This window comes from Bos mutus, chromosome 9, assembly GCF_027580195.1.
Source record: "Bos mutus isolate GX-2022 chromosome 9, NWIPB_WYAK_1.1, whole genome shotgun sequence".
NCBI lineage: Eukaryota > Metazoa > Chordata > Mammalia > Artiodactyla > Bovidae > Bos > Bos mutus.
The window spans coordinates 71,662,958-71,690,866 of record NC_091625.1 but is presented as its reverse complement, the minus strand read 5'-3'; the positions used below and the strand labels follow the sequence as shown (position 1 = coordinate 71,690,866).

The 27,909-nt window shown below is 40.4% G+C and overlaps 1 protein-coding gene across 23 annotated transcripts in view; it reads right to left on the bottom strand.

Annotated features, from left to right (window-relative positions):
- EYA4 (EYA transcriptional coactivator and phosphatase 4) overlaps nt 1-27,909 on the bottom strand; it is a 365,676-nt gene that overhangs the window by 24,250 nt on the left and 313,517 nt on the right. For all 23 annotated transcript variants that reach the window (XM_070376696.1, XM_070376694.1, XM_070376697.1 and 20 more), the window contains 2 exons: nt 25,567-25,703; nt 22,003-22,086 (listed from right to left, as the gene is read on the bottom strand). In XM_070376696.1, the coding sequence (XP_070232797.1) occupies nt 22,003-22,086; nt 25,567-25,703 (221 nt within the window). The remainder of the gene's footprint in view (nt 1-22,002; nt 22,087-25,566; nt 25,704-27,909) is intronic.

Genomic DNA, 27,909 nt, shown 5'->3' with positions numbered 1-27,909 from the left:
AGTGTTGAGTTTAGGGTCTGGAATGAAGTGACAGTGAAAATTTGGATAGAGGGGGAAAGCGGGATAATAAAGGCAGTAACAGGGTTTTGTGGCAGCTCTGATGTGTATTATACATGTAGAACAGTTCCAATCAGCTCAAAGTTTCATGTGGGGCAAACTGAACCTCTGCCAATTGAAATTTACTCTGTGTACTGCTCTATGAAATACTGAACCTATTCCCAAGACATCTGTTGGAAAGAGAGAGAGAGAGACAAGAGCCCCAGAAAGAGAGACAGAGAGGAGATGAAGAAAACAAGCAGCTCTTGGCCCTCAGCTGTGCTTCTCAGCCGGATGTGACCACTGTAGAACAAAGTCAGGATCAAGGACGGCGCTTCTCTACATCAAAATTCTAACGCCTATTAGCCGTGTTAGCACAGAGCATGAGTTGGAGCCAGACAGTCTGTCTAGGGGCCTCTGCCCTGCACTGGCCCATCAGCTGGAATTCCTCCTCCAGGGACACACTGTAAAAATATCTCAGGAGAGGCAGCAATTATGTATTTTTAAAGAAATGGGTTCTTTTTTTTTTCCCCTAAAGAACTCAAGCTCTTGGAACAGTTACTCCCTGGAGACCTGAGGCAAGTTTGTAGACATGTGCACACAGAGGCCAAAATGTGCCAGGTCATTACAGGAAAAGGAAGACAAACCAGCTCCACGAATCAAGGTGGAGACAGCTAGTGGGTTAGTTAGCATACATAAACTCTTTTCATCAGCGACAAGAAATGCCATTGACATTCAGTTATGAATCAGAAGGGAAATTTTGCAATTGAGTTGTTTGTCTCTAATGGACAGCCAGTGGGCTTACGTGTTCTCAGGGGGAATTGGAGAAAGGTTTCAGCAACATTCATGTATTTAGCATGTATTTATTGAGTGTCTACTACGTGTCAGACATGATCAAATTCTGGGCAGAGAGCAGAAAATTAAATAAGCGAAGTCCCAGCTCTTATGGGGTTTATTTTATTACTGGATGAGCCCTCTGATAAATTCATGGACAAAAGCCCAGGAAAATATTCCAGGTGGTGAAAAATCAGTCAGCAGACACAGAGGGTGTGGGGCTGGGTGGTGAAGACTCACGTAAAGAAAGTGCAGGGGAGGCCTTTCTCAGGAAATGAGGGATAGGGGCCCTGAGAAAAGGGAGGGTTCAGCCATGCACAGGTGAGGCAGTTGGGGATATCTGGAGAGGCAACACTGGGGCCAGTGTATGTGAGAGAGTGTGAGGCAGAGTGACCCAGGTGAGGGACATGACGTCGACCAAGAATTTTAATAAAGAGGGAGTGCTCCCTGGATCAAATGCAGGTGAGAGAGACCCCAGGAAGATAAACCCTGCATCTGGCATGCAGGTCACTTCTCAGACTTGAAGAGAGTTGTTGGACTGGCAAGTGAGAGAAGAGCAGAGAAAGTGGGCAGTGACTGGAAAATGGCTCAAAAGGCTTTGCTGGTGATGGGACTGTTACAGCACATAAAAGATGGCCTAGAAGGGTAGGGAGGCTGGGAGGGAGGTCTGAGAGGGATGGGATACATGTATACACATACTTATGGTTGATTTACATTGTACGGCAGAAACCAACACAACTTTGTTAAGCAGTAATCCTCCAATTAAAAATAAATTGTTAAAAAAGAGCGATGGAAATAATCCAGAAAAGTGGGACACTTAGGACTCAGGAGTGAAAGGGGTCTTTTCAGGAGGCGATTCACTGGATAAGTCAGAGGGCCTGGAGCCAGGGCATGGTGGGGGTGCAGAAAGCAGGAAAAGAATATGGTTATGATGCAAAGATAAAGTGATTCTTCCAGTTTGCTTTCTTATCTTAAAGTGATAGATGAGTTTTGTGCAGAATGGAGGGGGGCACTTAGAGGGGGTGAGAGAAGAGAAGGTTTGAAATAATAAGCTGGAAGAGTTAGACCAGCAGTGCTGGGACCCACTGGAGACTTGTGGCCACATTCAGCTGCTTGAGTTACAGGTAGGGTGTTGGGCAAGGTTTTTTGTTTCTTTTGGTGATGTTGTATGTGTAGTTTTTTTGTTTGCTTGTTTGTTTTTGCAAGGTGAGTCTGATGGAGAAAAAGAGGGATAAAGATGATGAGACTTAATGATAAGAGGGGTGAGAATCACATCCAAGGCTGGGATGATCACGTCTAAGGCTCAGGCTCTCCAGCTTGACCACACATGAGAAACAACTGAGGAACTTTGAAAAATCCTGCTTCCCAGGCCACTGCCTTATACCAGTTCAATCAGATATTCTCTACGGTAGGACTCATGCACCAGCAATTTCAACGCTCTCCACTGATTCCAGTGTATACAAGACTGAGAATCAGCAGAGTAAGACCTTGCTACTCAAAGTGTGGCTCACAGACTGGCAGCACTGGCATCAGCTGTGTACTTCTTAGAAGGCAGACGCATAGAACTACCCCAGAGATCTACTGAAGCAGAATCTACAGTTTAACAAGATCACCTGGTGATTCATGCACATGTTAATATTTCAAAAGCGCAGATCTAAGAGCTCTCCTTAAGGTCTGGGACTGTTAGGGAAGACCAGAGCTAGCATGGCCTTCTGGCTTCCCAGGAGTTAAACCTCTGAGATACTCCCAAATCACTCTTAAGATGTGAGCCAGTTTGATGACTGAGTAGAATGATGATTCTGTATAATTTCTTAGGAATCAAGATTCCCTAGAAATAGCTTAAAGTTATGAATAAGAATGCACTGTCCCAGTTTCATCTCCATAAGGATCTTCTGTGGACTTAGGGACCAAGTGACTTGTGTTGCCCCTTTTCTTAGTCATATATCCAACTACTTGCTAGAGAGCAGGTAAACATGAAAAGCTAGCAAATTTTTCCTCTGTATTAAAACGATTTGTTCAAAATCCAAGTGTTTGATGTAAGCATCATATTTGTAATTAGACAGTAGTCAATATTAAGTAATCAGAAACTATGAAGGTGATATTACACAGCTTATCTACTACTACTAGCTTCTGTTGTTTAGATCAGAAGAGAATCCAATGAATAAAGCTCACCCACATTTATTAAACTAATAACAGATTAAATACACTTCGAGGGGAGTTACAGCAGTACTAATATGCTACAACTAGAACTGTTATACTATATACTATTGCTATTACAGAGACTTTGGATTGATGGAACTTGCTTCCAGCCTATAATATGTCACAAATACTTTAAAATGCAAAAATAGCATAGTATTACGTTTATACAATACATAATTTATAGCATAGCACTTGGATAGAAAGGGACAAGTTAAGACAATGGCAAGAAAGACCATGGGAGGATGACCTAGAAAGCACAGGACTGAAACAAAAATGATGGAGATGGCAAATGACAGCCAGCCTCAGGACTTGGACAAAGGTGGATGAGTATCTTAGTGAAAGACTGTAGTAAAGATAAGTGAGACATGAATTTAGAGAAAGGAGAGTTGATGATGAGTTATGTAAATTTAATAATCTAATCTGCCCCTCCAACTTCCCAAGATATGAGGCTGAATGTTCATTAGCCGAGATCAATAAACTGAGACTGAAACTTTAGGGACGGTTATAAAAGGTGCCTCTAGAAGTTGTGTTTTTTAAGAAACGAATTACCGCTTATCTTTCTCGTGTATTAGTTTCAAGTTTTGCCATCTCTCAAACTCCCTCTAAGGATTTGAGAAATGTCACTATCTTTGATTTAGCTTTACTTTTACATACGTATGTACAGTTGACCCTTGAGCAACAAAGCTTTGAACCATGTAGGTCCATTTATATGTGGAGTTTTTTTCAATGAATATCTGGAACTTTTTTTGAGATTTGCGATAATTTGAAAAAACTTGCAGGCCAACCACATAGCCTAGAAATATGGAAAAAATATTCTTTAGTTAGGTATATCATGAATGCATAAAGTATAAACAGATACTAGTCTATTTTACCATTTAATACCATAAGATACACACAAATCTATTAAGACAAGTTAGAATTTATCAAAACTTATGCACAGACCATTCATGACACCATTCACACTCAAGAGTAATGTATACAAATATAAAGATGCAGTATTAAACTGTAACTGAAATAAATTAACTATAGTCCACATTGTACTACTGTAATAATTTTGTAGCTATCTCCTGTTACTATTCTGGTGAGCTCAAGTGTTGCGAGTATCTGCCTGAAATGCTGAGTGATGCTAATCATCTCCTTGTGAGCAGTTCATTTCTCCAGTAAATCACATACTACAGTAAAAAGTGATCTCTTGCGGTTCTCGTATATTTTGTGTTGTGTTTACTGCAATGCCATAAACCTTAAATAACTCCAGGGGACCCAGACGAAGTGCCCCTAGTGATGCTAGAAGTGCACTCAAGAAGCAGAATCATCACATGAACAACAAAAAACCCTGAATTACTTGGTATGTACCACAGCTTGAAGTTTGCAGCTGTGCCTGCCCTCCATCTCAAGATAAATAAATCCAGCGTAAGGACTATTGCAAAAAAAAAAAAAAAAAAAAGGAAATTTTTGAAGCCATGGTTGCAGCTACACCAGCAGGCTCAAAACCCTTGTTCTTTTTCAGAAATACCTGTCTATCTCACAAGGAAAATCCAGCTTTGACATGGGTGCAGGATTCCTTTAAGAAAGGCATACCTACAGACACCAGTGTGATTGGAGAAAAGGTGAAGCCATTATTTGGCAACTTAAGAATCTGCCTGCAAGGCAGGAGTCCTGGGTTCAATCTCTGAGTTGGGAAGATTCCCTGGAGAAGGTAATGGCAACCCACTCCTGTATTCTTTCAACTAATTCCTTCATTTTCAAACCCGAAGGAAGGTGAAGGAGCTAAAGCTGGAGAAACTAATGCCAGCAACGATGGTGTGAGTTTTAGAAAGAGGCTTGGCTTTAAAAATGTCATGATAGCAGGAGAGAAGATTCATCCACCACGAGGCAGCAGATGAATTCCGAGGCACCATTAAGAAAATCACAGACAAAGAGAATATCTGCTGAACAGATTTCTAATATAGATGGAAGTGCCCGATTCTGGAAAAAAAGATGTCATCAAGGACACTTGGTAATAAGAAGCAAGGACCAGGACTTCAGGCAGGAAAGGACAGTCTAATATCACTGTTTTGTGCAAATGCAGCCGAGTTTATGATCAGGATCACCCGTACATATAAAGCTGCTAACCCCAAGCCTTGAAGCAAAGGATAAACACCAGCTGCCAGTCTTCTGACTGTACAACAAGAAGGCCTGACAATGAAAACACTTTTGCTGGATTGGTTCTACTGATGCTCTGTCCCTGAAGTCAGAAGTAACTTCTTAGTAAGGGACTGCCTTTTAAAGTTCTTTGGATATCTGACAATGCCCCTAGCTACCCAGACCCCATGAGTTCAACACCGAAGGCACCGTAAAGTATTCTACTTTCTCCTAAACACAACATCTCTAATTCAGTGTCTAGAACAGGGGGTCAGGGGGCGCTTGAAGGCTCATTATACAGGATAATCTATGGCAAGGATTGTCAGTGCTATGGAAGAGAACCTCAACACAGAACATCATGAACATCTTGAAGGATTATGTCATTAAAAATGCCATCACTGGTACAGAAAAAGCCCTAAAAGCCATCAAGCCAGTAACAATAAACTCCTACTGGGGAAACTTGTGTCCAGATTTTGTGCATGATGTCACAGGATTTAAAAAAGAGCCAATCAAGAAAATCATGAAAGAGATGGTGGATACAGCAAAGAAAGGTGGGGATAAAGGTTTCAAGATATAGATCACAGAGATATTCATGTCCTAATAAACACCACACCAGAGCAATTAACAGGGGACAACTTGATGGAGGTGAGTGCTTCTGAACCAAAGCTAGATGGTGAGTAAGAAGAAGCAGTATCAGAAAACAAGCTGTACACTCTTTGATATACATCACAGGAAGACGCTCTGTGATCCACTTATAGTAATGGAAACAAAAACAAAAATAAACAAATGGGACTGATTAAACTGAAAAGATTTTGACAGCAAAGGAAACAATAAACAAGATTAAAAGACAACCTTCAGAATGGGAGGAAATAATTGCAAATTAAACAACTGACAAAGGATTCAGTTCAGTTCAGTCGTTCAGTCCTGTCCGACTTTGCGACCCCATGAATTGCAGCACGCCAGGCTTCCCTATGCATCACCAACTCCCAGAGTTCACTCAAACTCATGTCCATTGAGTAGGTGATGCCATCCAGCCATCTCATCCTCTGTTGTCCCCTTCTCTTCCTGCCCCCAATCCCTTCCAGCATCAGAGTCTTTTCCAATGAGTCAACTCTTCACATGAGGTGGCCAAAGTACTGGAGTTTCAGCTTTAGCATCATTCCTTCCAAAGAAATCCCAGGGCTGATCTCCTTCAGAATGGACTGGTTGGATCTCCTTGCAGTCCAAGGGACTGTCAAGAGTCTTCTCCAACACCACAGTTCAAAACCATCAATTCTTCAGTGCTCAGCTTTCTTCACAGTCCAACTCTCACATCCATACACGACCACTGGAAAAACCATAGCCTTGACTAGATGGACCTTTGTTGGTAAAGTAATGTCCCTGCTTTTGAATATGCTATCTAGGTTGGTCATAACTTTCCTTCCAAGGAGTAAGTGTCTTTTAATTTCATGACTGCAGTCACCATCTGCAGTGATTTTGGAGCCCAAAAAAATAAAGTCTGACACTGTTTCCACTGTTTCCCCATCTATTTCCCATGAAGTGATGGGACAAAATGCCATGATCTTCGTTTTCTGAATGTTGAGCTTTAAGCCAACTTTTTAACTCTCCTCTTTTACTTTCATCAAGAGGCTTTTGAGTTCCTCTTCACTTTCTGCCATAAGGGTGGTGTCATTGGCATATCTGAGGTTATTGATATTTCTCCTGGCAATCTTGATTCCAGCTCGTGCTTCTTCCAGCCCAGCGTTTCTCATGATGTACTCTGCATAGAAGTTAAATAAGCAGGGTGACAATATGCAGCCTTGACGTACTTCTTTTCCTATTTGGAACCAGTCTGTTGTTCCATGTCCAGCTGTAACTGTTGCTTCCTGAACTGCATATAGGTTTCTCAAGAGGCAGGTCAGGTGGTCTGAGATTCCCATCTCTTTCTCAGTTTTCCACAGTTTATTGTGATCCACACAGTCAAAGGCTTTGGCAGAGTCAATAAAGCAGAAATAGATGTTTTTCTGGAACTCTCTTGCTTTTTCCATGATCCAGTGGATGTTGGCAATTTGATTTTGGTTCCTCTGACTTTTCTAAAACCAGCTTGAACATCTGGAAGTTCACGGTTCACATATTGCTGAAGCCTGGCTTGGAGAATTTTGAGCATTACTTTACTAGTGTGTGAGATGAGTGCAATTGTGTGGTAGTTTGAGCATTCTTTGGCATTGCCTTTCTTTGGGATTGGAATGAAAACTGACCTTTTCCAGTCCTGTGGCCACTGCTGAGTTTTCCAAATTTGCTGGCATATTGAGTGCAGCACTTTCACAGCATCATCTTTCAGGATTTGAAATAGCTCAACTGGAATTCCATCACCTCCACTAGCTTTGCTCATAGTGATGCTTTCTAAGGCCCACTTGACTTCACATTCCAGGATGTCTGGCTCTAGGTCAGTGATCACACCATCGTGCTTATCTGGGTCATGAAGATCTTTTTTGTACAGTTCTTCTGTGTATTCTTGCCATCTCTTCTTAATACCTTCTGCTTCTGTTAGGTCCATACCATTTCTGTCCTTTATTGAGCCCATCTTCGCATGAAATGTTCTTTTGGTATCTCTAATTTTCTTGAAGAGCTCTCTAGTCTTTCCCATTCTGTTGTTTTCCTCTATTTCTTTGCATTGATCACTGAGGAAGGCTTTCTTATCTCTTCTTGCTATTCTTCGGAACTCTGCACTCAGATGCTTATATCTTTCCTTTTCTCCTTTGCTTTTTGCTTCTCTTCCTTTCACAGCTATTTGTAAAGCCTCCCCAGACAGCCATTTTGCTTTTTTTGCATTTCTTTTCCATGGGGATGGTCTTGATCCCTGTGTCCTGTTCGGTGTCATGAATCTCCGTCCATAGTTCATCAGGTACTCTATCAGGTCTAGTCCCTTAAATCTGTTTCTCGCCTCCACTGTATAATTATAAGGGATTTGATTTAGGTCATACTTGAAGGTCTAGTGGAGGAGAGGAGATACCACTCGCCCAAAGTAAGGAGCAGCGGCTGCACTTTGATGGAGCAGCCATGAAGAGATATCCCACGTCCAAGAGAAACCCAAGGAAGACGGTAGGTGTTGCAAGAGGGTATCAGAGGGCAGACACATTGAAACCATAATCACAGAAAACTAGTCAATCTAATCACACGGACCACAGCCTTGTCTAACTCAGTGAAACTAAGCCATGCCCGTGGGGCAACCCAAGGTGGGCGGGTCATGGAGAGATCTGACAGAATGTGGTCCACTGGAGAAGGGAATGGCAAACCACTTCAGTATTCTTGCCTTAAGAACCCCATGAACAGTATGAAAAGGCAAAATGATAGGATACTGAAAGAGGAACTCCCCAGGTCAGTAGGTGCCCAATATGCTACTGGAGATCAGTGGAGAAATAACTCCAGAAAGAATGAAGGGATGGAGTCAAAGCAAAAACAATACCAAATTGTGGATGTGACTGGTGATATAAGCAAGGTTCGATGCTGTAAAGAGCAATATTGCATAGGAACTTGGAATGTTAGGTCCATGCTGCTGCTGCTGAGTCACTTCAGTTGTGTCCGACTCTGTGCAACCCCATAGACTGCAGCCCACCAGGATGCCCCGTCCCTGGGATTCTCCAGGCAAGAACACTGGAGTGGGTTGCCATTTCCTTCTCCAATCCATGAAAGTGAAAAGTGAAAGTGAAGTCACTCAGTCATGTCCGACCCTCAGCGACCCATGGACTGCAGCCTTTCAGGCTCCTCCATCCATGGGATTTTCCAGGCAAGAGTACTGGAGTGGGGTGCCATTGCCTTCTCTGTTAGGTCCATGGATCAAGGCAAATTGGAAGTGGTCAAACAGGAGACGGCAAGAATGAAATTCAACATTCTAGGGATCAGCAAACTAAAATGGACTGCAGTGGGTGAATTTAATTCAGATAACCATTATATCTACTACTGTGGGCAGGAATCCCTTAGAAGAAATGGAATAGCCATCATGGTCAACAAAAGAGTCCAAAATGTAGTACTTGGATGCAATCTGAAAAACGACAGAATGATCTCTGTTCATTTCCAAGGCAAACCATTCAATATCACAGTAATCCTAGCCTATGCCCCAACCAGTAATGCTGAAGAAGCTGAAGTTGAATGGTTCTATGAAGACCTACAAGACCTTTTAGAACTAACACCCAAAAAAGATGTCCTTTTCATTACAGGGGACTGGAATGCAAAGTAGGAAATCAAGAAACACCTGGAGTAACAGGCAAATTTGGCCTTGGAGTACAGAATGAAGTAGGGCAAAGGCTAATAGAGTTTTGCCAAGAGAATGCACTGGTCATAGCAAACACCCTCTTACAACAACACAAGAGAAGACTCTATACATGGACATCACCAGAAATCAACACCGAAGTCAGATTGATTATATTCTTTGCAGCCAAAGATGGAGAAACTCTATACAGTCACCAAAAACAAGACTGGGAGCTGACTGTGGTTCAGATCATGAACTCCTTATTGCCAAATTCAGACAAAGGATTAATCACCAGAATATATAAATGGGTCATACAACTCAATATTAGGAAAATAAACAATCCAATCAAAAAAAAAAAAAAAAAAAAGGGCAGACTATCTAAACAGATATTTCTTCAAAGAAGACATACAGATGGCCAATAAACACAAGAAAATATGCTCAATATCACTAAGTATTAGAGACAGGCAAGCCACAACTACTATGAGGTATCGCCTCACACCAGTCAGAATAGCCATCATTAAAAAATCTACAAACAATAAATGCCAGAGGGGATGTGGAGAAAAGTGAACCCTCCTACACTGTTAGCAGGAATGTAGACTGATACAGTCGTTACGGAGAACCGTATGGAGATTACTGAAAAAGCTAGGAATAAATCTACCATATGATCCAGCAACCCCACTACTGGGAATATACCCTGAAGCGAAGTGAAGTGAAGTCGCTCAGTCGTGTCCGACTCTTTGCGACCCCATGGACTGTAGCCTACAAGGCTCCTCTGTCCATGGGATTTTCCAGGCAAGTGTACTGGAGTGGGTTGCCAAAAGACACACATACCCCAATGTTCATAGCAGCACTGTTTACAATAGCTAGGACATGGAAGCAACCTAGATGTCCATCAAAAGATGAATGGATAAAGAAGATGTGGTACATATATACCATGGAATATCACTCAGTCCTAAGAAGGAATGAATTTGAGTCAGTTTCAGTGAGGTAGATGAACCTAGAGTCTGTTATACTGAGTGAAGTAAGTAAGTAAAGAGAAGGCTGAGCGCTGAAGAACTGATGCTTTTGAATTGTGGTGTTGGAGAAGACTATTTAGAGTCCCTTGGACAGCAAGGGGATCAAACCAGTCCATCCTAAAGGAAATCAACCCTGACTATTCATTGGAAAGACTGATGCTGAAGCTGAAGCTCTAATACTTTGGCCACCTGATACAAAGAGCTGACTCATTGAAAAACACCCTATGCTGGGAAAGACTGAAAGCAAAAGGCGAAGAGGGCAGCAGAGGATGATGGCTAGATAGCACCCCTGACTCAATGGACATGAATCTGAGCAAACTCCGGGAGATACTGAAGGACAGGGAATCCTGGTGTGCTGAAGTCCACGGGGTCACAGATAGTTGGACACGACTTAACAACTGAACAACAAGAGCAACACAGAATCTAGAAAAATGATACTGATGAACCTAGTTGCAAGGAAGGGAGACACAGCTGTAGATAATGGACTTGCAGACACAACGGGGGAGGGACAAACTGGGACGAAAGGAGAAAGTGGCATCACCATATGTCACCACCAGGTGTAGGACGGAGCTGGTGAGAAGCTGCTGTGTAGCGCAGGGAGCCCAGCCTGCTGCTCCGTGATGACCCAGAGGGGTGGGATGAGGGGAGAGGAGGGAAACTAGGGAGGGAGGGATGTGTGTATAATTATGAATGATCTGAGTTGTTGTATGGCAGAAACCAACACAGCATTGTAAAATTTTTTAAATACTTAAATTAAAAAATTAATAAAACAAACTGATGTTAGACAATCTGGCAGAAGCATTCTGTTGTTCAAAGTGGTTTTCGATTTCTTTTATGACACGGACCCTTCTATGATATGGGAACTGAAACTAAAGCAAAGAGTGGAAGGATTGGGCCATATAGAAACATTTATAGAGAAATGAAAAAGCCAGAGGCAGACAGAAATTGTGATGTATTTCTGTAAAGTTACACTGAGTATGCCTGCAGTTCTGTCTCCCCTTCTACCTCCTCCTATTCTTCCAGCTCTACCACCTGGTGAGACCTCAAGACCAACCCCTCCTATTCCTCCTCCTCTCTAGCCTACCCACTGTGAAGAGGATGAAGGAAAAGACCTTATGAATAGTAATCATCATGACAGTTAATAAGCTTATCTGTTGTGTATGTGTGTTGAGTGTCTTCGTATATAAACCTAATCAATGTAAGTCAAGGACCATATGACATGTTTTTGTCCCATAATCATCACTACTTAAGTTATCTGTCGTGTAGAACATGGTGTGCAAAGACTTGTATTGAAGTGTACAGCTTATCCTTACATGTGCAGAAGGTGCTGCTGCTAAGTCACTTCAGTTGTGTCCGACTCTGTGCCACCCCATGGATGGCAGCCCATGAGGCTCCCCCATCCCTGGGATTCTCCAGGCAAGAACACTGGAGTGGGTGTGCATGAGATGAGAGATATGTAAAATTAAGAATGTGTTAGTTTCCCTGTTTTATAACTTTTCTTTGAAAGAATTACATGACTGTCCAGTACAGCCCTCTCTCTAGTAATTGGAAAAACTTCATATCAGCTTATCATCACAGGTGCTATTTTCTTTTTTAATGTGACAACGCCTCCAATACTGTATTATGAATATGACTGTAATACTGTGTGGCATAAACATTTTAGAATGGTTCATTCATTGGTGTATAGGCTAAAGCAATCACATTGCTGCTCTGTTATTAATGCATGAATCATTGTGCCTGTAAATAAATGTGTTTTTCTTTTTCACATTATCTTTTTATTTTTGATGTCTACTGTTAGTAATATCTATCACATCCCCAGTGTTTTGTACCATGTCTTACATACTGACACAGGTACTGACAGGTAATTCATCTTATAAACAGATTACAAATTTCTGTTATTGATAAATACAGTGCGTGTGTGTTTTTGCTAAGTTGCTTCACTTGTGTCTGACTCTTTGCAACCCCATGGACTATAGCCCTCCAGGCACCTCTGTTCATAGGATTCTCCAGGCAGGAATACTGGAGTGGATTTCCAATTTCTTCTCCAAGGGATCTTCCCAACCCAGGGATTGAACCCATGTCTCCTGCATTAGCATGTGGATTCTTTACCACTGAGCCACCAGGGAAGCCCCACTTACCTTCATGACAATCTTATCATTTAAAATCTAGTTCATGCTATTTTGGGAGCCTTTTGAGGTAAGTGTGTGGGGATTGTTTCACATAAAAGTATCCACTGGATTTATCCTGATGAGCATATCATTTCTCCAGTGCTGCTCTTATGTAAGAGGTTGTCTAAAGTGGGGAGGTAGTATTGGGAGCTTGAATTTCAGTTTCACAATACAACTGTTCACTTTTCTTTCAGTCTTTCCCCTGACTTGGGCTATGGGCTTTACATCCTTCCTGTGGAATAACTTTACAGAGAATCACAGCCTCATAGCCCATGATGTATTAGTGCTCCAAAACAGATTAAATCCCTGGAGCACAATTTATTTAGCTTCCTTCATGCCTCCCTCTAACCAGAGGAATTACTGCAACTTCTCGGGTAAAATACTATATGTAATTAATCGGGGAACAGGAATAATCTTCATAAACTATAACAGATGAGGGATGATTCCTGGTCTGTGTCCTGCCAATTTACAAACTCTTATTTGAGAGCTGTGTGGTGCTGAAAGGTATACATGCCAACTGGTGCTCAGTCAGTTCCACAGGCAGCAGACCTCAAATACCAACATCCTTCATTTGCCATCACGGTAAATACCCAGCAACAGCTCTGTTGACAACTGAACAGAGTCCACAATGATCGCATCTTAGGGAGATCCTTGGAAAATTCATAGTATTATTTATTTATACATTGAAGCAGGATTTTTCTAAAGTTTTTTTTTTTTATTAAAACATAAAAGTTAGCTATACAGAGCAATTTATGAATAAAAATGGCATTCCTAAACGATTATGTCCCATGGGTTTTATTTTTATCGGTGGTGGGGAAAGACAATAGACCAAAAGAGTGTAGAGATTAAGAGCAGGTGGAAGAGTTGTGGGTGCTGGTTGGCCGAACCACTTGTGAGCTGGGTGACACGGTATCCGTCACATAGGGTGGGGGTGGGGTGGGGGGGGTGGTGGTGAAAGCCAAGGAGATAGTAAAGCATTTAATAAGACCTTCAGCAACCTTATTGAAATTCATTCCAAAGACAAAATGTCTCAGGCTCCTAGCCCTCAGACCTACAGGATCAGAAACTCTGATGGTGGGACCAGCCATTTCTGTTTTACAAACTCTGAGGCTCACTATGGCTCACATTTGTTCGAGAAGCCCTATTTCAGTCAGCGGCCTTCAAAATGGTCTCCTGGGGTTCACCTGGGTTCCTCTGAACTCTTTTCTCCATACAGCAGTTGATACTAAACCACCAGGTCCCAAGTCAATCTAAAACCCTTCCACTGCTTCTAAAGCTTCCACTGCACCTAAATAAATCCCACACGCCTTACGGGGGAGCTGCTGCAGCCCCCTGCCTGCCTCTCTGCTTTTATCTTGTGTTTCTCCCCCTTGTTTATACCCTTCCAGTCACACTGCTCCTTTATATTCCTGGAACACCGGAAGACTGTTCCGCCTCAGGGCCCTTCTGTGTCCTCTGCCTGGAACTTGCCCCTCCACGCTTCTCCCCCGCCTAATCTGTAGGCAGCGCCTTCTTGTAATTCAGGTCTCAGTATCAATGTCACCTCCCCAGTCACCTCCCTTCCCCCATCAATTTCTATCTGACCTAGTTTTTATTGTCTTCAAAGCAGCTACCACAATCTGAAATAATTTCACTTGCTTGTAAGCTCCCTGAGAGCAGGAAGCATGTCTGCCTCTGTTGAGTAAATATTTGTTGATAAGTAAATATTTGTTAGATGAACACAGTTGTTCTTGGAGCTCTAGTATGTGGTAGAGCTGAGATGACCCAATGTCCTCTCTGTCCCCTTCAAATGTGTCCTGAGTGCATGTGGTCCCCAGCTTCAGAAGTTGGGTCTGATAAAACAACATTCCTTATTAAGCCACTTCTTAATATGCCAAGATATTCATGTCTTACTAGCTAGACTACACCAATTTCCTTACTGATATTAAGAAAAATATCAATGATTATGATATGACATCAATTCTGTATGGAATCTAAAAAGAAAGGATACAAATGAACTTACTTACAAAGCAGAAATAGATTCACAGACTTAGAGAACCAACTTATGGTCCCCACCTGCCCAGGGGGGTAAGGGTGTGGGGGATAGATTGGGAATTTGGGATTGACATGTACACATTGCTATATTTAAAATAGATAACCACCAAGAACCTACTGCAAAAAAAAGTAAAATTAAAAAAAAAAGTCAACGACCAAGTTACTTTTAAAAATAAATAAGCAATAATTCAATAAACAAAGTCATCTAAGTTGTTTTTCATGGAACTCAATGAAGGTACTTTCATTTTGATTTGAAAATATTAAGCCTAAAAATATTTTCACTCTAATTTTTTCAAATTTCCTTGAGTAAACCATTAGTCAACATGGTCAGCTACAGCAGGTCCCCTTCCTGTAGCAGAGAACAGTATTAAGGACAAAGCTGTGTTATGAGAAGGACCTAGTTTCCAATATTTGTACCAGCATTTAACATTCTGTGACCTTGGTTGATTTTTTCAAACCCTAAAAACCCAGTTTCCTCATCCACAGAACTTGGCTCACAATAAATTACAGCAGAGTGGGTTATGAGCATTAAGTTGGGTAACATTTGTGAAAATGACTAATCACAGTTACAATTTTTAGAGCAACAATTCACATCAAATGTTCTGCTAGGCTGTTAACATGTTAGCACTTCCTCATTCACTATAAGACAATATTATTCCCATTTTACAGAAATTGAGAATGAAGAATTAATTTTCCCAAGATCAGAAAGCTGTAAGCATCAGCACTGGGCTTTCAAATTTAGGTCTGTCCAACTCAAAGGCTCTTGTCATTAGCCCCAGTCCCTACTGCTCGTGAAATACCAAACACAGGTGCTACCATGCGGCAGGCAGAAATGTAGGCTCATCTTCCCACACCTTTCCAACATGCCCCTGATCCTTCTGCTGTTCTGTACCACTGTACGGATATCTGTCTGGACGTTCTGTTTCACTGAATATTTCTTAAGTTTTTCCTTTTGATGGAAAACGATCCCAGTGATCTGAGAGAAGATATTTAGAATTATTCCAACTTAAAGGAGAACTCACACAACTGCCTATACATACTTAATTGCCCATCCTTGTTTCAGGAAATGTCACTTATATATTGTGTTCATGGTAGCTTACTTGTCTATGCCATGTGATGTTCTATTAGCAGAAACAACAAGGGGTTTGGGGTCAAATGTCCAGGGCCCGAGAATTCATCTCCGCCATTGTCTAGCTCTGTGACTTTGCACACATCTTATTCCCTCTCTGAGCGTTTTTCCTCATGTACAGACTGGGGAGAACAACCCACCCCTTAAAATGTTTGCGACGCTTAACCCCTGGCACATCATGGGTATTAAATAAACAGTAGAGCCCTTCTTTCCGTCGCTTTGCCCTGCCCACTCTGCAAGCTCTGCTGCTTCAAGCCTCTGTAGGCATACAGAATGTCTCTGTTTTCTATGTGAACACAGCATTTTGATAATACTTTAAAATAATGGAATTTGTTTGTGAAATGAATGCTGCATGACCAGGGGGCTATCCCGGGAGGTGACGGTTATTTCAGTGACAGGTCACTGATGAAGGAAGCAGGAGAAGGCTGCTTTTGGAACTGCTCTTAGAGCCATCTTCTGAGTCATGCAAAAGCGGCCTCATGATTTGATGTTCTTTTTTTTCAAATGATGTTTTTTTTTTTTTGCTACTTTATTGGAGCTCCTCCTTATCTGTAAGTCTGTGCTCAGTTCTGGCATGGTAAAAATTTTAAAATATTTTTGACAAAAAGAAAACAAAATCACACACACACATACACATATATATATATAGAGAGAGAGAGAGAGAGAGAGGGAGAGATTTTAACTGTGTTCTTTGTTTATTGCCTTGGGTTCAAAATTATTCTTCTATTTCTAAAGATCATGATTACCACAAAAGGATAAAGGTTTGAAATCAGGAAATATTTTAACAATCTAAAGATAATTCCCGAAGACAAGTTCCACCACTGATCTGGCACAATGGAAGCAATGCAGATATTTAGGTATAGCCTCTAATGGTGACTATTTTGAAGGGAACTTTATTTGAATTTGTGTGTTCAAGTTAGACTGTTAATTGTAAAAATTTATCTAATATGAAACTCAGCATATAAATAGTGCAATCAATTCAACAGGATTTATTGCATATGCCACACAAGCTAAAATTATTGCAGAAGAAAATGCTTTCAATTGCTGTCTGGAAACTTTTTACACTATATGTTCTATCAGTAATTTGAGTGTGTACCCCAAATTCATATACAGTTAATTTATTTATAAATCACATACATATTTTTAAAGTTGTAATCATTTACATGTATTTATCATGTACCTGCACTGTGAAACAGACAACAGTAGAAATTGTGGGGCATAAATGTGTGTGTATACATACACACATGTCAATATATTTTCTCTTTATCTCAATGAAACACCTTGTGTGTATGTGACATGTAAGCATCCATCCTGGAGACCACTGAATTAAGATAATAATGATTGTGATAAAGGGGCTAAGACTCCTTTTGCTTTTTTGTTTTGCATATAGAGTCTGTTTTTTTTTTTTAACATTTTATTGTATTGGGGTATAGCCAATTAACAAACAATGCTGTGATAGTTTCAATTAAACAGCAAAGGGGACTAAGCCACACATATACATGTATCCATTTCCCCGCAAACTCCCCTCCCACCCTGGCTGCCACATAAACAGAGTTCCCTGTGCTATACAGTAGGTCCTTCTAGGTTATCCATTAAATGCAGCAGTGTGTACTGGCCATCTTCAACTCCCTAACTATCCTTTCCCCTTATTCTTCCCCCCCAGCAACCACAAGTTCATTCATTCTCGACTATAACTCTGTGGAAGACTCCCTTTTCGAAATGCTCATTATACGAAATTGTTATCTTTCATCTGTTTAGCAACTTTCATTCAGTTCAATTTAGTCGCTCAGTCACGTCCAACTGCTTGTGACACCACGGACTGCAGCACGCCAGGCTTCCCTGTCCTTCACCATCTCCTGGAGCTTGCTCAAACTCATGTCCATTGAGTTGGATATGCCATCCAACCATCTCATCCTCTGTCATCCCCTTCTCCTCCCACCTTCAATCTTTCCCAGCATCAGGGTCTTTTCAAATAAGTCGGTTCTTCACGTCAGGTGGCCAAAGGATTGGAGTTTCAGCTTTGGCATCAGTCCTTCCAATGAATATTCAGGACTGATTTCCTTTAGAATGGACTGGTTGGATCTCCTTGCAGTCCAAGGGACTCTCAAGAGTCCTCTCCAATACCACAGTTCAAAAGCATCAATTCTTCGGCTCTCAGCTTTCTTTATGGCTCAACTCTCACATCCATACATGACTACTGGAAAAACCATAGCTTTGACTAGATGGACCTTTGTTGGCAAAGTAATGTCTTTGTTTTTTAATATGCTGTTTAGGTTGGTCATAGCTTTTCTTCCAAAGAGCAAGTGTCTTTTATAGCTGCAGTCACCATCTGCAGTGATTTTGGAGCCCCTCAAAAATAAAATCTCTCACTGTTTCCATTGTTTCCCCATCTATCTGCCATGAACTGATGGGACCAGATGCCATGGTTTTCATTTTTTGAATGCTGAGTTTTAAGTCAGCTTTTCCACTCTCCTCTTTCATTTTCATCAAGATGTTCTTTAGTTCTTCTTCACTTTATGCCATAAGGATGGTGTCATTCTCGTATCTGAGGTCATTGATATTTCTCCCAGCAATCGTGATTCCAGTTTGCACTTCATCCAGCCTGGCATTTCGCATGATGTACTCTGCATATCAGTTAAATAAGCAGGGTGACAATATACAGCCTTGACGTACTCCTTTCCAGATTTGGAACCAGTCTGTTGTTCCATGTCCAGTTCTAACTGTTGCTTCTTGACCTGCATACAGACTTCTCAGAAGGCAGGTCAGGTGGTCTGGTATTCTCATCTCTTGAAGAATTTTCCAGTTTGTTGTGATCTACACAGTCAAAGGCTTTGGTGTAATCAATAAAGCAGAAGATGTTTTTCTGGAATTTTCTTGCTTTTTCTATGAACCAATAGAAGCTGGCAATTTGATCTGTGGTTCCTCTGTTTTTTCTAAATCCAGCTTGAACATCTGGAAGTTCATAGTTAACGTACTGTTGAAGCCTGGCTTGGAGAATTTTGAACATCTTTGCTAGCTTGTGAGATGAGTGCAATTGTGCAGCAGTTTGAACATTCTTTGGCATTGTCCTTCTTCGGGATTGGAATGAAAACTGACCTTTCCCAGTCCTATGGCCACTGCTGAGTTTTCCAAATTTGCTGGCATACTGAGTGTAGCACTTTAAACAGCATCATCTTTTAGAATTTGAAATAGCTCAACTGGAACTCCATCCCCTCCATTAGCTTTGTGCATAGTGATGCTTCCTAAGGCCCACTTGACTTTGCATTCCAGGATGCCTGGCTCTAGGTGAGTGATCACACCATCATGGTTCTCTGGGTCGTGAAGCTCTTTTTTGTACAGTTCTTCTGTGTATTCTTGCCACCTCTTCTTAATATCTTCTGTTTCTGTGAGGTCCATACCATTTCAATCCTTTTTTGTGCCCATCTTTGCATGAAATGCTCTGTTGGTATCCTTAATTTTCTTGAAGAGATCCCATTCTATTGTTTTCCTCTATTTCTTTGCATTGATCACTGGGGAAGGCTTTCTTATCTCTCCTTGCTATTCTTTGGAACTCTGCATTCAATGGGGTATATCTTTCCTTTTCTCCTTTGTTTGCTTCTCTTCTTTTCTCAGCTCTTTGTAAGGCCTCCTCAGACCACCATTTTGTCTTTTACATTTCTTTTTCTTGGGGACAGTCTTGATCAATGCCTCCTGTACAATGTCACGAACCTCCATCCATAGTTCTTCAGGAACTTTTTAAGATCTAATCCCTTGAATCTATTTGTCACTTCAACTGTATAATCATAAGGGATTTGATTTAAGTCATACCTGCATGGTCTAGTGGTTTTCCCTCCTTTCTTCACTTTAAGATCTGAATTTTGCAATAAGGAGTTCATGATCTGAGCCAGAGTCAGCTCCTGGTCTTATTTTCTGCTGATTGTATAGAGCTCCTCTAGCTTTGGCTGCAAAGAATATAATCAGTCTGGTTTCAGTACTGACCATTTGCCAATGTCCATGTGTAGAGTCTTCTCTTGTGTTGTTGGAAGAGGGTGTTTGCTATGACAATGCATTCTCTTGGCAAAACTCTGTTGGCCTTTGCCCTGCTTTATTTTGTACTCCAAGGCCAAATTTGCCTGCTACTCTAGGTATTTCTTGACTTCCTACTTTTGCACTCCAGTCCCTATGATGAAAAGGACATCTTTTGGGGCTGTTAGTTCTAGAAGGTCTTGTATGTCTTCATAGAACCATTCAACTTCAGCTTTCAGCCTTACTACTTGGGGCATAGGCTTGGATTACTGTGATATTGAATGGTTTGCCTTGGAAACAAACATAGATCATTCTGTCATTTTTGAGACTGCATCCAATAACTGCATTTCAGACTCTCTTGTTGACTATGAGGGCTACTCCATTTCTTCTAAGAGATTCTTGCCTTATAGTAGATATAATATAGTACATTATGTCTACTGTAGTAGATATAATGGTCATCTGAATTAAATTTACCCATTCCAGTCCATTTTAGTTCACTGATTCCTAAAATGTTGATGTTCACTCTTGCCATCTCCTGTTTGAGCACTTCTAACTTACCTTGATTCATGGACCTAACATTCCCGATTCCTATGCAATGTTGCTCTTTACAGCATAGGACCTTGCTTCTATCAACAGTCACATCCACAACACATGTTGTTTTTGCTTTGGCTCCATCCTTTCATTCTTTCTGGAGTTAGTTCTCCACTGATCTCCAGTAGCATATTGGGCACCTACCAGCCTGGGGAATTCATCTTTCAGTGTCATATCTTTTTGCCTTTTCATACTGTTCATGGGGTTCTCAAGGCAAGAATACTGAAGTGGTTTGCCATTCCCTTCTCCAGTGGACCACGTTTTGTCAGAACTCTCCACCAGGACCTGTCTGTCTTGGGTGGCCCTACACAGCATGGCTCATAGTTTCATTGAGTTAGACAAGGCTGTGGTCCATGTGATCAGTTTGATTAGTTTTCTGAGATTGTGGTTTTCATTCTACCCTCTGATGGAGAAGGATAAGAGGCTTATGGAAGCTTCCTGATTGGAGAGACTGACTGTGGGGGCAACTTTCATTACCTATACTATAATTCACAGAAGATTCACTAAGAGTGCAATTTAGGAGGTAATGCTTTAGTGAAATTAATTTATCACTAGAAGTTGGCATCACAGACTCAATGGACATGAGTTTGAGCAAGGTCCAGGAGATGGTGATGGACAGGGAAGCCTGGCATAAAGCAGTCCATGGGGTCACAAAGAGTTGAACATGACTGAGTGACTAAACAGCAACAACAACAAGAAGACAAAGCTTAACAAAGTTGTAAACACTGCATGTTGAGCTGACATGAGACCCTATAAAATAGTGTGACACTGTAAAGATTTAAGGGGACACTTCCGCATCATATGAAAAGGGACCGGTCAGATACAACTTTGACTACAGTGATCAAAGGCAGGTCATGCTGGGAACTGACTCTTGTTAGACTATGAGTCCTACAGAAACAAAGACTCAAATGGTGTTTCCAGCCGAAAAGTCTGTTGTAGGTACATCAGTCTTTGAAACAACCTCACATGCCTATAAAACAACACTGGTACGAGAAGCAAGTGAACTATAAAAATAATGGCAAGAGACAAAGGAAAGTAATGTGACCATCTGTCTCAATATTTGTGTGTGAAGGCATATTGCCCTCAGTCACTAAAATATGCTTCCTCAAAGTTACCAAAAGATAATTATATTCATAAATCCAAAGGATCTGAAAGACAAAAGATTACTTCTTACTTCAAATGCCATTTCATAGCAACATTTGGTGCAACAAGCTAATTCAAACAATTTCTTAAAGTTCCCGTATTAGAAGATAATATACATTTCATAATGTTTAAAGTCCATTTCAATTTATGAAAACATTTTCTAAAATAACTACGTCAGAGTAAGAAGCTTGGTTTCTTATATAAAAAACTAAAAGTTATAATGAAGGAAAAAAGAATACAATTTTAAATTATGTTTTATAAAATTTTTCAGTTCACGCTGAATAACAATGAGCTACTAGAAATAAATAAGAGCAGATTTGATAGGCTGCAATAAAAACACTTCAATGCATTTTTAAATGGCTTTTAAATTTATTCAAAATAAAATTTTAATTAATAAATTCTAATTTATTAGAATTAATAAAATTCTAAATTTTAAAATTCTAAAATTTGTTAGAATTTTATTCTAACAAATAAAATTCAAATTTCTTGAATCCTTACCTTGCCATATTTCTGGGCATAAGATCCTGTGAGCAGTGAGTGGAAAACAATGATGGTTTCATCCAAGTCCCAGACAAACACACGCTGGAGAAAAAGATAAAAACCAGGGAACCATTAAGTTCTAAGGAAAGAGAAATCTCTTTACGGGTAGAAAGCACCTTGCTTTATTGTTGGCTATAATCTTGACACTACCGTATAGAAAACTGAGTCCCTTGGACAGCAAGGAGATCAAATCAGTCAATCCTACAGGAAATCAACCTTGAATATTCATGGAAGGGCTGATGTTAAAGCTGAAGCTCCAATACTTTGGCCACATGATGTAAAGAGCTGACTCTGGAAAAGACCCTGATGCTGGGAAAGATTGAGGGCAGGAGGAGAAGGGGCCAACAGAGGATGAGATGGTTGGTTGGTATCACTGTCTCAATGCACATGAGTTTGAGCAAACTCTGGGAGATAATGAAGGACAGGGAAGCCCGGAGTGCTGCAGTTCATGGGGTCACAAAAACTTGGACACAACTTAGTGGCTGAACAACAAATGCTACTCTATTATTTTTTTTCCCCCAAATTTGCCAGATTTATTTCCTGTAAAACCTAGAAGGAAGAGAGACAAATAAATATAATAAGCTTAATTCAGATGTCCTAATTTGAAAGAACTCATCCAAATGTTTACTTGCACTTAATTTCCAAAAAGACAAATTTGGATTTTATGATAAAAGTGTGCTTTTACAAAATTTTAGATGATGAAGTTTAGCAATTCATGCAAAGAATTAATTTTTTTTCTGACTAAAAAAGTAATAATCATGTTTTAAAAAAAGAATCAGGCACTCAGAAGGAAAAACAAAATGGAAATCATCTTTAGCTTACTATATTTAGGTAGTAACTACTATCACTGCATTTAGGTAGCTCTTTTTTCAGTATTGCAAATATACACTTGTGAAAACAGCATCAAACAGTATACACTATTTTACTTTAAGAATTAAACTTTTAAAAATATTTAAAAGAATCAATGAGTAATCCCTAAATACAAATTGTTAAGTGTGGACCTTTGGGTCACATTAGGTGATAAGATATGTTGTTTGGCCTGCACACTGTTTTGAAAGATTTCAAATAATTGATCAACATTTTGAGATTAGACTTCTCGCAAAGTTCAGGGTTCTGACTGCAGTGGACAAACTTCTGATCTGTAGCAATGCTGGCTGACCTTCCATGGGACAGTGATGCAGGGGCCCCTTGAGACTGGCCAGTGCTTCCTCTTCTTCAAAATCTGCAGGCTCCCTAGCCCAGCTCACTCCAATCATCTCTGCCTTCCAGAAGGCATTTTAATCTGCTACTGTTGTTGTTCACATTGTCAACTACAAATTGGCACTTACCAAGAGCACTGCCAATGACTGAACAACAAAAGCATTTGCCATCTGCCTCTACAGAGACTGAACCCCAGGCTGCTATAAGCTGTTGGTCTTCAACAACCTCTGAGGGAGTTAAGGTGGAATGAGGCACCCTATGCTCCAGGGAATCTGGTAGGACAGGTCTTTAGATAGTTGGATGTTTTTAGGAACAGATTTTATGGCCTCAGTCTTTGCATCCCTTCATGTTCAGTTCAGTTCAGTCGCTCAGTCATGTCTGACTCTCTGCAACCTGATGGACTGCAGCATGCCAGGCCTCCCTGTCCATCACCAACTCCCGGAATTTACCCAAACTCATGTCCATCGAGTCAGTGATGCCATCCAACCATCTTGTCCTCTGTCGTCCCCTTCTCCTCCCACCTTCAATCTTTCCCAGCAGTAGGGTCTTTTCCAAAGAGCCAGTTCTTCGCATCAGGTGGCCAAAGTATTGGAGTTTCAGCTTTAGCATCAGTCCTTCCAAAGAACACCCAGGACCGATCTCCTTTAGAATGGACTGGTTGGATCTCCTTGCAGTCCAAGGGACTCTCAAGAGTCTTCTCCAACACCACAGTTCAAAAGCATCAATTCTTCAGCACTCAACTTTCTTTATAGTCCAATTCTCACATCCATACATGACTACTGGAAAAACCATAGCTTTGACTAGACGGACCTTTGTTGGCAAAGTAATATCTCTGCTTTTCAGTATACTATCTAGGTTGGTCATAACTTTCCTTCCAAGGAGTAAGCGTCTTTTAATTTCATGGCTGCAATCACCATCTGCAGTGATTTTGGAGCCCCCAAAATAAAGTCTGACACTGTTTCCACTGTTATCGCATCTATTTGCCATGAAGTGATGGGACCAGATGCCATGATCTTAATTTTCTGAATGTTGAGTTTTAAGCCAACTTTTTCACTCTCCTCTTTAACTTTCATCAAGAGGCTCTTTAGTTCTTCTTCACTTTCTGCCATAAGGGTGGTGTCATTGGCATATCTGAGGTTATTGATATTTCTCCTGGCAATCTTGATTCCAGCATGTGCTTCATCCAGTCCAGTGTTTCTCCTGATGTAGTCTGCATATAAGTTAAATAAGCAGGGTGACAATATACAGCCTTGAAGTACTCCTTTCCCAGTTTGGAACCAGTTGTTGTTCCTTGTCCAGTTCTAACTGTTGCTTCTTGACCTGTATATAGATTTCTCAGGAGGCAGGTCTCGTGGTCTGATATTTCCATCTTTTGTTGTGATCCATACAGTCAAAGGCTTTGGCATAGTCAATAAAGCAGAAGTAGATGTTTTTCTGGAACTCTTGCTTTTTCGATGATCCAACGGATGTTGGCAATTTGATCTCTGGTTCCTCTGCCTTTTCTAAATCCAGCTTCAACATCTGGAAGTTCACGGTTCACATACTGTTGAAGCCTGGCTTAGAGAATTTTGAGCATGTCTAGAGAAGCACTAAATCCCTTCATGGTGACATCAGATCCTTATGACCAACAAAAAACCTTTTGTAAAATGAGTGCTTAATGGTATTGAACTCCCCCTTCACCAAAACCTTATATATTGACCTTCCCCCACTGCCGCTAAGGAGCAGTCTCTCAGAGCTCTCTAAGATGCTGCCTCCGGGGCAGCAGTCCTCATTTTGCTCCAAATAAAACTTAACTCGCAACTTTCAAGTTGTGCATCTTTTTTAGTTGAAAACATCAAGGAAGTGATGTCTTAGGAAGTGGTACAATGACTATTCCTTGACCTTACTAAATCTGAAGATTAAACTTTTTTTCATAATTAAAATACTCAGTTATATAAGAAGTAGCACATTATGGTTAAGAACAGTTTCTTCTGATTTTTGTAATAAAAATCAGCCTGCTTAGTATGAATATATTTCAAGAAATCCATCCCAACTTGAGAAAATGTCACAGATATAAACATTTTACCATATGTATCAAATGATTAGAATTTTTCTCATTATCCAATGACCACCTTTCCTTTCCAAGTTACTGTCTTCAATTTTGTATTATAATGGATGAAATCTCCAATTTTAGAGCTGTGAAATGCCAGCTTCCATGTAGGTCCACTCATTTCATGATACGTCTTTTTCTTTTAAGTTTGAAACTTCATGAAACTATAAAGTATAGAACATACCCAACAGAATAAAACACCTATTGCGTCTGTTAAAGATAAGTCAGCATACCTCCAGGTCACTGTCAGGAGGCGGGGAGGGATTATTTTTCCGGCCTCTTCCTCGGGACTTTGACCCAGAACTCCTGCACGTTCTCTCATCAAGATCTTTGATGGGTGTGGAGGGGCTTTGAACAGTATCAAACTCTCCTGTAAATTACATAAATTGTTCAAGAATAGCACTTTATTTTTAGATCAGGTATAAGTCTTCATTATGAATTATCTTAACAAAAAGCTCCTTATGACCAAAAAAGAAAGAAAGAAAAGATATAATCCCAAATACACAAAAATCCTAATTTAGTAAAAAAATTTTGCAGGTCACATCATTTTCTCCTAGATTCGATATATGTGAGCTATTAAACCTGAACACCTTTTGTACTCCAGATGCTCTCAACTTGCCTGTCTCTATCCCCACCTACATGTTTATCTAAATTTAGATCTGTTCGCAACTCCTTATGTCAGAAGAGAAGATCCCATTCCTCCACATTCAAGTATGACTTCTGAGCCTCACCTACTGGGAAACCATGTTCCACTGCTCAAACTCTCTTATCTTCCCTTCAACCTCTCCCTTTCCTGGGGTGAGGGGGTGGTTCAGGCACAGACAAATTAAAAAGTCCTTCCCTTTAACCTTGCATCTATAGAAACTATTTACTGGCTATCTTTTCTTTTTAAAGGATCGTCTCTTAAAAGAACAGGGCATTCTAGTCCTGTCCAATAGAAATATAATGTGAGCCATGAATGTAACCACACATAAAATTTTAAATGTTCTAGAAGCTGCATTTAAAAAAATGTAAAAAGCAACATGTAAAATTATTTTTATTCTTACATGTTAATTGCTCTAATATATTCAAAACATTATCATTTCAACCTATAATAAATATGAATATGGTATGTTTTACATAATTTGTTTTGCACACTAAGTCTTCAAAATCCTGTGTGTATATGACACTTAGAGCGGACTTGGATCTGTAGTAGGTACATGTGCCTACTAGGCCCCTGCAATGGAGCTAGTACAGACTGAAGTTGCTGGCTACAGAACTGAATCTCACATTTGTCTCTACTTTCTGACATCTCATTTGTCATAATCCAGCTTTAGTTTACCAAAACTCTAACAAAACTATTCTTAGCCACAGTCTCCAAAAGCCACTTAAATGACACACACAATAATAGATAGACCCAGTCTTTACCTTCCTGGATCTCTGTGCTACACATGATCAATCCTCTTAAACACCACCTCTTCAGAACCACTTAGTAGCTGATACTCTGCTAGAATCTTCTAGAATTTTTTCCATGAGTCCTTCTCTGTCTAGGAGACACGGACTCCTTTTCTTCCTACCATTCCTCACATGCTGGGATTTAGTAGTTCTATCTTTTGGTCATTTTCCCCACTCCACACCATGTGGGCAATCTAACCCTCTCATAGGTTAGTCACTTTCTACTCAAAGATGCATACATCATACTGGGTCAAATCCTATGTTTCGACTTTATGTTTGGGTTCTGCATGTCCCACAGATACCTGAAAGTTTGACATGTCTAAAGCTAAGTGATGGAGCACTTGATGAGTTGGAGAGCATGGAGCAGTGGCAGATCTGTGAGGAAGGTTTTAAGATAAACTGAGGCAACAGCGAGGTACAGTAAAACCTCACAAGTAACAAGAGTCCAACTTACCGTACGACTTCAAGTGTTTTATTCAATCTCCCTGAATCTTAGTTTCTTTGTATATTAAAACATCAGTAATAGCAGCTACCTTTTATTACCGAGGTAAATCTAATTTACACTTAATTTAAATCATATGCATAAAGTTAAAATGTCTAGGAGAATCCAACGGCAAACAATATCAAAGTTACACAGTTTTTAAATATAAAGATGTTATGACTCTCCTGTTGTTGTTTTTGTAGCTGTTTAGTTGCTGAGTCATGTCTGACTCTTTCTGATCCTATGGACTGTAGCCACCAGGCCTCTCTATCCATGGGATTTCCCAGGCAAGAATTCTGGAGTGGGTGGCCATTTCCTTCTCCATGATTCTCATGCCTTACCATAAAAATCAAAGTAAAATAATTACAAGAACAGACAAGCAGTTACTAATCTAAATAAACACATCTGAACAAACGAGATAAAACTTAAGTAATATTTTTTCCGAGAAATTCTAAGTAAATAATTTTTACAAAGCTAACCTCTAATAATTTCTAATGGTCAAATGTTTTCTTTGGGAAACATTGTGCATGTCAAGGCAGCATCAAAGAAATGTCTGTGCTCCAAATACTATTTGCTCTTAAAACACTGCTAGCACAGTTTCTTGCATGGGTTTTTGTTATCGAATGTATGAGAGTAAATAACAAAACAAAAGATTCTTTAG